Source organism: Lampetra planeri, chromosome 7 (genome assembly GCF_965212315.1).
Source record: "Lampetra planeri chromosome 7, kcLamPlan1.2.h2, whole genome shotgun sequence".
In the NCBI taxonomy this organism is placed as follows: domain Eukaryota; kingdom Metazoa; phylum Chordata; class Hyperoartia; order Petromyzontiformes; family Petromyzontidae; genus Lampetra; species Lampetra planeri.
The window spans coordinates 5,316,016-5,329,089 of NC_136113.1; the positions used below are offsets into that span (position 1 = coordinate 5,316,016).

Here is a 13,074-nt window from a genome sequence, read left to right on the forward strand (position 1 = left end):
GAGTAGGGTTTTTTTTTTAAGCTTTTCACCTGTGGTATTAGCAATTTCCGTTTGGGATTATTTTCTGTGAAATCTCGAGTCTGGCTTGACCAGTAATCTACATGAGTTAACCACAAAAACATTCTTTTGTGCACTATTCACCAAAACTGTCTTTGGCATATCACTAAAATACATGCAAAACGGTTTTTGAACATTCTGAAGCCATTGTGCCAGACTGATTTGTGCAATAATTCTGTCCACTGTTATTATTGAGATCGCCCAAGTTTGTTACACGTACAATGATAAATAATTATTTATAATTGTATAAAACATGTGTGATATCTGGGTCAAACCCAAGGCGGTTGGTCAGCAGTTGTTGACGTATGTCGTATATTTTTGTCCATCTGGCCCCTCTAATCATTCCCAACTGATCGCCAGTTGGCGGTCGTGGCCTGTCTGTCCCACACCACTCCCTGGAGACTGCCGTTTAAATGCCCTTCACCAACTTTCGAGCATGATCTCTCCAACCCCCTTTTCATGTCACACTCATCGGCGATGCCATATACACGCATCGGTAACTTTGTTTTGTATTTATGTCCGGTGAAATTTATATTAGAAGCAAGAGCATTCGGTGCAGTAATTCACAGGGTGCATTGTTTGGGACATCCGTTTGTTATAATCCTGTCCACGGTGACACGTGTTGCAGAATCGGATGTAGAAAGCCAGTCGAGGCTGCAATAAAGATGCATTTATCACTTTTCAATTTAACCTACTTTTTAGGAGGCTCAGCCAAGATACGTCATCTTATTTATTGATTATTTATATTGTGGCTGATTTATATATATATATTTTTAAGTTATCTTTATGACATTGTCTTATACATTAAAACGAAATGCAAGTTAGGACAGCCTTAAACTACTAAGCTGATGATACAATGTGTATTTTGTATCATCGGCTTCTCAACTCTGTAATGCCATACCAGCATTCTTTAAGTCAGAATAACAAAAAAAGAACTGCACTTAAGTCAGCCAAATAAAAGTGGGTCCAGTAAAAGAATCTGCAGGATACAAGTTCTTGCGGTGCCCAGCTCTCATAGTTATGGCTATTTGTGCCCTCTCATTGGCAATGAAGCATCGTGGCCAAATCCTTAATACTTCATCATATTGATTTAGAGAAAAAATGTTGTGCCATGGTGTTGTGATTACAGTAAAATGTTCACTTCCTAATGTACAGTATATCTTATGACGAGATATAATGTCTCTATTTTTTGTTAATAGATTATGGGTTTTAAGCAGGCAACTATTCATTAGCATGCAAAGTGTTCTAGGAAACCCTTAATCCAAGTACTGAAATATAAATTGCTAATGAGTACACACATGCACCTGGGAATAATTTACCATTACTTGTGCTTTCATTTTATGTAAAATCAGTGCTATCAGTGTCAGCATTCCACGTTTTTAAAAATCGTTTATTGTGATTATCTGAAGTTTGTGAAATGTATGACGGCACCCTGTGGCCGCAGAATTTGCCAGCGTTTAGAATATATGAATCAACATTCCCCAACGGTTGCATTCAATCACGGCAGCTTCGGCAGAAGCATAAAACTGGGGGGAGGAATGTTGGCAGTAAGTAAGCATGTGTGAAAGTTTAGCGCGGACCAAAAGATTCCAGATCTTCAGCTGGTTTACATTACTCGATAGACCACACCCTTTTGAAATTACCACATGGAATTTTATTTACGCAAAAGACTTGATACGTATTGTTGTGTTATCCACAAATACATTCAAATGTGCCTGCTATAGTGTAATGCTTTCCAGCGCTGCAAAATTATATTACATTAAAAGTATCAATTCTGTAACGTTTAAGCTATACACACTTAGTTTTGCATGTCTATCAGAACTGCTTCACGTTCGTTGTGCAATATAGCTTTGACAATAACATGTTCTGATCATCTTATTGCAGCACATTAACATTTGTAAAAGAAATCCAGCGAAGTCCATTAATATAACAATATGTTGAGTGTGCTTGTATTCTTTCGTTTACACCCCCCCCCCCCCCCCAGATTTTGATAGCGAAATCACCATTGGCTTCCTTTTCTGGATTTGTTTACTCCATTCAAGGCTCGGGACTTGTGTTGGAAGGTAAGATATATTTGTTACTTGGACCACAATGTTCAAGTGTGTACTGAACAAACCTTGTTCTGTTTGTTCACTTTACAATGAGATTATTGAAATTGCCTTCTCATGGTTTTGCATTTCATATTGATTGGCCATCATCCTCTGTCAGTTCTTTCTTTGTTCGGGATATTTCTAAGTTGAGTTCATGTTATCTTCCATCACTATCATTCTCCAATCGTTATCTAAAACCCTTCCCCCACATCCTCATCAAGTTCCGGCACTCCCCCTCTTCTGCCGCTTTAGTTTTGGGCTTTGCGGCCCTCGCCGAAGAACTCCGTTTTTGCCTCTCCGCGCTCTGCCGTGCAGGTCAAGCGGTGGTATTCAAATGAGGTTGGGATAGAGCCTCTTGTGCAGTTTTCCCCTTCTTTAAATTGCCTGGCTTTGTCACTGGTCAGCGGAATAGCCTGTTGAATAAACAAAGAAAGAGCGCCCCCCCCCTCCCCCCTTGATGGCGGAGGAACGCCGGATCAGCGGACACAAAAGGAACCCCAAAATGACACTTTAACAAACTTCACAATGGGGGTGGGGGGGGGGTGACCTTTATTAACCCTTTCAATGCCAGGAAGCAAACATTTTAAGCAGGGTAGTTTGGGATAAGTCTGCCTCAGTCACAATACCACCGTAAATTGTGTAATAAAAATGAGAACTGTATAGCCTTTTCCTTTTCTGTTTTTGTTAATATACTAGCCTCCGTAGGGGGAAGAGGCTTTGACCAATTCATCCCATTGTTTGTCAAGGCCAGCCACTGAATCCAGAAGCCTGCACATTGCACAGTGCTTAGTAATTATCAGAAAATTATTTTTTTTGAAAGGTTGAAGAAATATAACCATACACAATTCAGCATAAAGCAACATTAGATGCCAATGCAGGAGTAAGTAGCTGCTCGGTTGACGTTGATTGGTGTTCTTTACATTTTTGTTGAAGCTGCTCCTTCATTATTTTTATTAAGCAAGGCCAAAAGTGCGGCGAGTTGCCATACTATTTTGTTGCGTAAGTTGATTTCAACACGTTTTTTTGTATCCCCGTATTATTAGGTAAAAATAAAACATGGTCATTTAAAGGGTGCTCTAACATGCTCGTCCATCGGTTGTGGTGCATTTGCCAAGTTTAACATAGTTCAACGTCGTTATGAAATCTGTTTACAGATATTTGGTTAATTTTCTGCAGCTGTGTTGAAACTTGATCATTTCGAACGTTGAATTTATACGCATAACTAAATATGCATTTCTAGTCTGTGCACCAACATTCACGCATGTGTTCATGTTAGGTGCAGCATATTTAATGGATTTTAAAAATATATATGACTATTCATCACCAGAAACATGTTTGTAATATGATCATTTAATTCACCCCTACTGCCAACAAATGGAGATTAAAAAAAAACTCCTTTCTACCTCTTTGATTTTCCTGTCTTTGTGTAGCTTGTATTCTGTTCAAATCATTTAGCTCTTGCTGGCTGAATGAAATTTCCATTTTTTCATTCAGTTGCACTTCCAGAATTCCACTCCACTTGCTGAGGCGGCTCAACCACACAATGTAGCCCCTGCATGGCCTTTCTTAACTCCCAGCAAGGATTCTGTGCAGGGAACACAGTCACAGCAGATCCCGGATTTCTTGTTATATAAAAATATATATATATGTTATACACGCATACTAGTGCTGTATGCACAAAGACATACACAGGGTAAAATTAATGTTAAGTTCAATGCGTACCCTTTCCCATTACATGACAAAAAAAAAACCGGTGCAGCATACTGTGTCATACAATGACTTGCCTTTATTACAATATAATTAACATTTTTTGAAAAGTTCCAAACTCACCTTATAGTGGTGCCAAGACTCAAGCGGGGGGGAAGCAGTTGCCAAACACTTTTAATGGTGCCTGTGAGCAGTGCCTGGGAGAGTGGAACGCATGACCCACCCACCCAGAGCAGACATTCACACCACAAGGGCCACAGGGTTGGCCTCACGTGTGTCCACGCGGTTTGTTATTCAGTCTCAGCCAAAAAACATCCGAGCCTCAATTTAATTGCCAGTTCCGGCCTGGATGCTTTAACAGACGTGCTTTTGTGCACAATTCTTGGGATCAATTGAAGTCTGCGTAAAGAGGGCTCATTCTGCTCATTATTGCAGTTTGCATTGGCTTTTTATGCTGGTAAAAATCTAGATCATTACCTCTCTTGGATTATGCTAATTAGACAACTCTCCTTGCATCATTCAGGATGTCATATACACAAGTTCTAAAATTCACAATTGAACAACACTGTACTTTGTTGCCAAAATTGTTTTCGAACATTCTTCTGCTTTCACGGTATCCCTGCAAGTTTTCGTTGTAAAATGTTTTCAGATTATGTCGTTAAGAAATCTGCTTTTCTTGTGGAGATCAGCTTGAAGGACAAGTTTTTTTGTTTGTTGGAATTGTATTGTTAAAGCTCCATTAATCCCTCCTTAAGGGTCCTGAGGAAGCATTTTAATGAGTCTGCTGGACTTAGTTCAGAGTAAAAGGACCTGGAGGTTTGTATTGACATGAAAATCCCTCTCCACTCTCCCATCTGTGCATGGAATTGAACTATGTTTGGCCTGATTTACCAGGCTTTTGTACAGAAATACCTGCACTCCTTATCACATGTCCAACTTCAACATTAAAGCTTCCTATTTGTTTTGTATGCATGCTGGATTATATGGCTATTTAGTTTTTTGCTTTTTCACGTAATCTTGTGATTCTCATCACACTACTTCCTTTTCATCCTTTTTTATGTACTTTTTGTGAGCAGTACATAAAACAAAGTTGGATGTAATCCTAGATGAATTGGCACTGCTGTTAAGGCAGATCTGATTTCTTTTAAAAGCCAGAGGCTTGTATTTTTAATCCACAAGTGTTTTCAGTATTCAAGTACACAAAGTGGTGTTTAAAGGGTGGGAATGTTGTTTATTGGTAAAAACTATAAACTAAACATATTCATTCAGATGACCTTTTATAAACTACGCTCATGAGTAGAAACAATTGTAAAGAAATAAGTTAAGATGTTACATTTGAAAATTTTGCCTTATTTTTTTTCCAATTTTTTTTTCTATTTTTTTTCCCAAAAAATAAATCTATTCTGAAACTGTATTTCATATTTATTTCAGTTGCCAAAAATGCCATTGATTTCCATCTTCTTTTGCACAGTCTTCACTTGGCTTTTGAGACTCATATTTACAGCTTTAAGTTATGTTAAGCATCTAGTTAATAAGCAGGTACATTATTCGGCGATATAGTCCAACGCTGAAATCTGCAACAAGCAATATAACTGACCCTCGCTCTGCACTGGGGTGGGATACTTTCTCAGACGAGGTCGTGCGGACGAAATCCGTGCAGAGGGGGGCACCCAGTTTGACAGAATAAACGGGGGGGGGGGGTTATGTTCCAGACCCCTTCAAGCTCCCTCCCCATACCCAATATTTTCACTCCTTACATTCAAAACTCAAACAGGGAATTATAAAATGCTGTATAATTATGCAACGTAAAACTCTACATGAGTATTATACTCACCAATAGAGTACGATGCTCACTAAAATATGGTGAAATACACTGTACCAGTGGCTAGGGCAGAGTCTGGACTACAAATTTAGTTCAAGTAGAGTTTCGTAAACAGAAATGTTTTTCTAGATAAAGGAGGGAGAAACGAGGCAGCCCTCCGAGGTGCATCGTGCGCGAGTGCACGTGTCATTATCTTCCGAACTCAACGGCTCCCCGTCCACAGCCAATCAGCGCGCGGCTGTTGCAGAATCCACGTGGATAGGAGTGGTCTGTTGCAGCGTGTGGAGTCTGGGCACGGCCTGGTGAGCACATCGTGCTTTTGCAATCCCCGTGTGCAGCTGCGAACCGCACCCCCATGCTTTCTGAATTTCGGTCGTGACAAAAAATACCGTGCTGCTGCGGATCTGTGCACAAAGAACTTGTGCGGAGTAAGGGTCATATGTACTTCGCCTCGAAATGAGAGGGCGTCTTTACTAGTCTTGTCGCAAGTATTTCAAATTATCAGTCGAAAACCCTGGCGAATGTCTTTATTGTTTGTCTGCATATATTTTTGTGTTCCTCTACTTGTGCTTCCATGCGTTTTTCTTGCTTGTTCATGTTTTGTTTTGTGTGTACCGAAACCAGTAAGACTATTTCAGGCCCAGCTTTGTGGTTAGATGTGTTGGATGGATGAGACAGCTGAGATTCCATCTTAACTGCCCTTCCAGTCTTATTACGCGCATTTGCATGTGCCGAGGGTATGCAAGCGAGGCATGCGAATGTTCCGCTTGCGTCTCAGCAGCATGGTCACACTTCTTCGACCATGTGCGTGCCAGTGCAGCGCGCCAGCCTTCATCTTCTGTCCTGCGAGGCAGAAACGAGCCGTCAAAGAAACACAAATGCTCCTCTGTTTTAATAACAGCTGCGGAATTCAAGTTTTCTGCTGCCAGTTTCATTGGCTGTCATCTGCTGAGCCCTCTCCTTGCTGTCAATCGTGTCGCCGCTGCTCATGAGCAACACATTTCACAGGCCTTCATATTGCACGTAAACACATGGGATACTTTCACATGTGCACGCACACAAGGTTATGCGGCGCACGCTTTTATAAAGTCTCTCAAGCGCCGTCACATGCGCCTATGAGCGGGGTACGCATGCTCAGCACAGCGCTGCCTTTGTCTCGTGCATTGTTGCCGCAGTTGCTTTACTTAGTGGTACGTAAAGTGCTTCAGTGGTTCAGCCACGTATGCTTACATTAATGCATTCGGATTGTTACTGCGCAGCTAATCCCTGGCTGACCATGTGCGCCGGGGTCAAACCTTGCCCACTGCAGGCCACGCCATTGGCAGGATAGCGCGTCAGTCAGCCTAGCGGCCCTCATTCTGGAGCACCCCCCCCACCGCCCTCTCTCAGCATCAATTATTCTTTGTTTTTTCCTGGCTTTGCAAAACAACCAGGCAGCCAACTGTTGGTGATCCATCTGATGTTCCTGCTGGAGCGTAGTAGAGAAAGGAAGGCATGGCACGACCGTGCCAGTGCCATTTTTTCCACAGATGCTGTGTCATGTGCTTTTAGCTCTGAGTGCATGTGCTCACACCAGCATTAGTTCTCTGGCACTCAACACGGAGGGGCTTGATGAATGCCACAGCAGTGCACAGTGGCAGTCTTTCTTAACTCCTTAATTTAATTAGTCAACCCCCCAGTGATGATTGGGGTATGACCTATGCTCTCTGACTTGTGCTCTTGCCCATCTGTACCCAGCAGGCTTTGCCAATAAGAGATGTATCACGCCTCACCGGCTCCCGCCCCCCTTCACTTCACATGCATGGCAAATCAAAAGTGAATTAAAAGTTCTGCATTAAGAATGCTTTCTGCGTCTTAGTCTACCCTTTCTTCGTCCTTTTCCCTCGGTCCAATCTATTTTTTCACGATTGGGGGATGCCCGCTAGTTGAGCCACTTTCTGTTGTTTTGGGATTTTAAAAAAATATTTTCATGTATACTTGATTGTTTGAAATTAAATACTTTCCTGACCACAAAAAGTTAATTTTAGAGAAGTGAAACTTGTGTCGCCATATTTTCCATGGATAAACGAGTTCATGTGGAAGACGAATTTTACTTTCTAAATATTTTATTTCCTGAGATTTAAACCACAAAATATTAGTTTACCTCCACATAAACGTTTACTCCATTTTCTTGTTCGAGTAACATTGTTGTTGTCCACTTAATGTAGTGTTTAATTTTGGTCCTGTATTTTTCATCGTGGTACACAGCAATGACAATATATTTCTTAATTTTCATTGGAATTGCTTTCCCAAAAGTATAAACATCCTGCCATCCAGCCATTTCATGTTATTGAGCACGGAAAAAAATGCTCACCATCATTTCCAAACCCCCGAAAGGGAGTTCCAACTCATAAGTTACTAACCACACTTCCAAATAGCGTGGATCTGTGCCAGCCAACACATTTGAGATGAGATGCAAGCGCGAGCCAGCCAGGCTGACCTCTTTGTTACATGTGCTGTACTAGTACGGCGAGGACAATCTGGAAATGTAACAGGTGCTTATCAATTTGTGCTGTGCCAAATGAACGCTTGCAGCCTGCTCCCCAGTGTGCAGACTATTCTCATCCACTTAAGTTTTAGATTTATTTTAATTGTGGATATCATTCCATCCTCTGGCAACTGAAAAGCCAGACACTTTCGGTGTGTGCATACAATTAGGAGCATGCATACTAAATGCCAGAGGTGGGACAAAGTCATTGTTATGCAAGTCCAAGTCGAGTCGCAAGTCATCAAATTCATGACTCGAGTCTGACTCGAGTCCAAGTCACATGACTCGAGTCCACATCTCATAGGTGGGACAAAGTCATTGTTATGCAAGTCCAAGTCGAGTCGCAAGTCATCAAATTCATGACTCGAGTCTGACTCGAGTCCAAGTCACATGACTCGAGTCCACACCTCTGCTAAATGCATTCATTTTCCTTCACTGTGGATTGAAAAAAACAAATAGCCTTCATAATCTGTTGATGGATTACCAGAATGTATATTCATAGCACAATGAATTACAGAGGTTCGGTTGTGTGTTGCATTCTAAACCTTGCTGTCTTCGGTGACTCCACTTATAACTGAGACGGGCCCACTGGCTGTTGCAGTGTAGGGTTGAAAAATGTTTGTGTTTTAAAATAAAGATCTGCCCTCGGTGACTGAGTGTGAAGGACGTGCTCCGCTGGTTTTGGATTTCTCAGAACATGCCATTGTTAGTGTGTCATCCGGTACAGTTACTTTGCTGCTTCTGTGTACAAGTGTGTGTTGGTATGCATTTGTTGTATATGGTCTTTGTTTCCCTGGGTTTTCACGGGGCTTCAATTCAGACATGCCGAGTGTTTCTCGTTGTCTGTGCTTGTGCATGCCAGTGTTCACACGCATCCGCATGTGTCAGCAGAGTTTGTGTTGAAGGCAACCAAAAACAAAGTTACTGTAGCTGCCGTCTTGGCGATAGGCTGATTTGCTGTGCCCGGCACTGCCCGACATTAAGTTAGAAACTTTGTTCTTGTAACTTAGAAGTCTTTTTTCTCGTTAATGATGCTTTGAATATGTTTGACAACCCAAGACAAAGCACAGGCGTACATCTACAAGTGTTTTTTGTGTGTGACACGGTCTTTTAAGTTACTGAAAATGGAGTGAAACTCCGATTTTCAGCCCATATAATTGTGTTCCTGTGTGCGAGTTAAGTGTGGGTTGTGGTGTCACGCCAACCAGACTGCCTTGTGCTTTTTCTTACGTATGTACGCCTGTATCTATTGTAGTTCATTCGTAATTACATCGTGGTCTGCAACCACCTGAAACCCAGGCTCTCATTGAAGAAGTCCCAGCATTTTCATGAAAAACAAACACTCGCCTGGGCTGAACAAAATGATGCAGTCAAGCTACGGGGCAGATCTTTAAAGTAGATTCTACCCCCCCCCCTCCAGTGCCAGAGCCCTTTGTACGGCTCCACATTGGCATCGTTCATGCGTTGCTGGTGTGTTTTATGTGCACCACCGAGTGACCCGCATTCTGACAGGCTTGAGGCCTGGATTTTCCAGGAACTCGCAGGGGATAGACTATTCCTGTCCCCGGAAACCTGACACTTTTTGGCCCTCAGCGGGTGTGAAGCACATGGCCGGGTCGTGATGCCGGGAGCCTGTTTCATGTTGTTTCAATTAAATCTTTGCAGCCCCCACCCACCCCCTCCCTCCTCCTTGTGAAGTCTGTCTATTTTTTTCTCATCTCCCAGTCTAAACATGAGACAGAAATCAATTAACTAGCAATAAAGCTGTCTGAGAAGGGAACTAGCCGGAGGTTTTGAAAAACTGTGGTTTGAGCATCTTTTGGCACGAAGTAAGACGCGTCACGTGCAAATTAAATACTCCGGTGCATCATCACGGAGATCGTAATCTACAATCTTTTGTAGTGATAGTTTTTTTACCCTTTCAACTGGTACAAAAACTGACACCTTTATACAAGGCATCATATTTGCAATAACCACAACAGAAGCAGTCAAAATGCAAACAAAAAGAAACAACTCTGATGATGATAATGATATGCACTGTCCTTGAAGTTGATTGGTCCATACCCGAGACAGCTTTTCTTAGAGCCTAGTCTCCATTGGTGTTGGACCAGATGACGCCAAAAGGCATACAACTCAAAAACAGTGCACTATCAGAGTATTGAGAACTCGGAGTAAGCATTTACACTGAGACATCTCCTTTACCAGTGGCAAAATATAGTGATCGGTTTTAACCCTTTCAAACTGGTACAAAAACTGACACCTTTATACAAGGCATCATGTTTGCAATAACCACAACACAAGCAGTCAAAATGCAAACAAAAAGAAACAACTCTGATAATGATATGCACTGTCCTTGAAGTTGATTGGTCCACACCCGAGACAGCTTTTCCTTAGAGCCTAGTCTCCAACTCCATTGTTTGTAATTTTGACTGCTTGTGTTGTGGTTATTGCAAACATGATGCCTTGTATAAAGGTGTCCGTTTTTGTATCAGTTGAAAGGGTAAAAACCTATTACTATATTTTGCCACTGGTAAAGAAGATGTCTCATAGTGTAAATGTTTACCCCGAGCTCTCATACTTTGATGGTGCATTGTCTTTAAGTTGTGCGCCTTTTGGCGTCATCTGGTCCAACACCATGTGAGACGAGGCTCTAAGAAAAGCTGTCTCGGGTGTGGACCAATCAACTTCAAAGACGGTGCATAACATCAGAGTTGTTTCTTTTTGTTTGCATTTTGACTGCTTGTGTTGTGGTTATTGCAAACATGATGCCTTGTATAAAGGTGTCAGTTTTTGTACCAGTTGAAAGGGTAAAAACCTATCACTATATTTTGCCACTGGTTAAGGAGATGTCTCATAGTCTACAATCTTTAATCACAGTGCTCTTCATGGCTTCTCATATTGCATGCCGTATTTGACTTGAAACTGTTTTGAGTCATCCGAGTCCACCACCGAATAGTTTCCGCCAACCCCTTCCAAAGGAGATACGATCTCTGTTGATGCCAGCATCTTGACAGTGATTAGTGCCTATACGTAAGTGTGCAGTTGACTACCTTTTTAGAGTTGTGTGTTGGGCTGCTATCCTCTCGGCAGGGGTAGGGGGTGCTGCGTGGGAGGTGTGCATGGCCTCGGGGAGATCAGATCTCAGGTCTGGAAAATCTTGTAAACAGGAAAGGGTTGGGCTCGTCTCTGGAGCATCCATTCCTTCAAACAAATTCATCAGTAACCTCTCATTAGGCAACTTCCGCTCAGATTAACACGCTAATTTAGTACTGTGTCCCACTATTTCGTACAGTATAACCATGGTGTACATCGAATACCCCACCCCACCTCACTGCGGAGGATGTGCCTGTGTTAAGCAAGGGCCCTTTAAAAGTGACTGCATTATGTTTGTTGTTGAAGCATAGGAATGTAAAAATATCACATTACACGTGTATGCCCGCTGCCATTATATTTAGCCTTTGCATTGTGCCGCGCTCTGCAGGAACAAGAGGAGTTGAACAAGTCGTGGTTGTTTTAAACAAATGGCTGCTGAGCTTATCACTACGATGACTTGCCAGTCGGCACTGTGTGCTCCGTGAAGATGCAATGCCAATCGAGTTATTTAAAAAAGCAGTCGTACGTGTTGTCGGTGAACAATACATTTGGGTGGTAATGGATGGGACGACGCATCGGCCGGGCACTGTAAGGGCGTCTGTGTTAACAGTTTGGCAGTCAAGGAGATTGGTGGCCCTGTAGGAAAAATGGAGGGAGAGTTTTGGATCTCTTTAACAGGATGCGCCAAATTGCAGGCTGAAAGGGCCTTTTTCTTCTTCCAAAGCAATTTTGTTATTAATTTATTTGCATACATTATAATATGTACGGCATGTTATGCGGGTGGGCAGTTGGGTTGTGGTTTTACTTACTGCTTGTAAAAGTTAACACATGATGTTGCGTTTAGTGGAAACCACTGATTACCATCACCCTGGAGCTTTATTGTAATTAAAACCTAAGGAACAGAACAATGGTGATCTGCCTGAAAGGCATTTTAAGTCTCTAAAGCTGCTGCCTTTCTGTTGGCATTTCAGATTGAAGCTTAATTGCTGTACATTGCCTCATTACCAAGGCAATACAATCCCTCCACAAAGCGCCCGTTCGCTGATGGGGATTCGTATCTCTGCGCACATGTCGCCTTGTGAAAGCGTGTTTTGTTTTGAACTTTCAGATGCTGCGGATGCCCCAACGGATGCTTTGGAAGGAACCGATCCAGGTCTCCAGCCAATCAGAGTTCGCACTTCACTGGACTGTTGCTTTGACATCTGATTAGCTTGAGGGTTGGTCATGAAAGCGGCCCTCGGTGTACCGCTAGCCAACCGAACTTAGGCCAAACCTGGACATTTTTACGTCGAAAAGACAATCTACTTGGAAGTCCAGAATTCCTAAGTCGCTCTTCTTTACCAAACAATTGTGGCTTCAACACAAGTCCGCTCTCAAACGGAGCAAGCCACACACGTGTGTGTGTGTGATCCTTTTACATCAACACTCGGAACTCTGTGGTCAGGCACGTGCGCAGAAGTTCATTTCGTACAGGAAGACGCTAAGATTGTCCCGCATGGTGATGTATCTCGTGAAGTTTAAATGAAAAAAAAATTGGCACATAAAGCCCTTAAATTCGCATTTTTTTTTAAACAAACACCACTGCTGGACCTCGTGAGAAGCTTTTGTGAAGAGCCTCGAGAGAACGGAGCCAGCGCCACTTGTTGCTACTTCTCGTGGGCCGCGGTTGTTTTATTTTCTAGCCAGAGTTCATGGTCTAGGAAATTGTTTATTTTTCCTTTTGCACTTTGTTTATGGAATAGTGGAACTCTATTAAAGAAACAGCTAGGGCACAATAA

General features: G+C 42.3%; 1 protein-coding gene across 5 annotated transcripts in view; it reads left to right on the forward strand.

The window, feature by feature from the left end:
• The window catches only part of RAD51B (RAD51 paralog B), a 70,914-nt gene extending 57,840 nt beyond the window's left edge, over nucleotides 1–13,074 (forward strand). For 4 of the 5 annotated variants that reach the window (XM_078596066.1, XM_078596070.1, XM_078596067.1 and 1 more), the window contains 2 exons: nucleotides 2,042–2,120; nucleotides 12,405–13,074. In XM_078596066.1, coding sequence (XP_078452192.1) covers nucleotides 2,042–2,120; nucleotides 12,405–12,502 — 177 coding nt within the window. In that variant the 3' untranslated portion in view covers nucleotides 12,503–13,074. Of the gene's footprint in view, nucleotides 1–2,041; nucleotides 2,121–3,641; nucleotides 12,202–12,404 lie in introns of those variants that run through there. The other variant, XM_078596068.1, reaches the window with a different exon arrangement.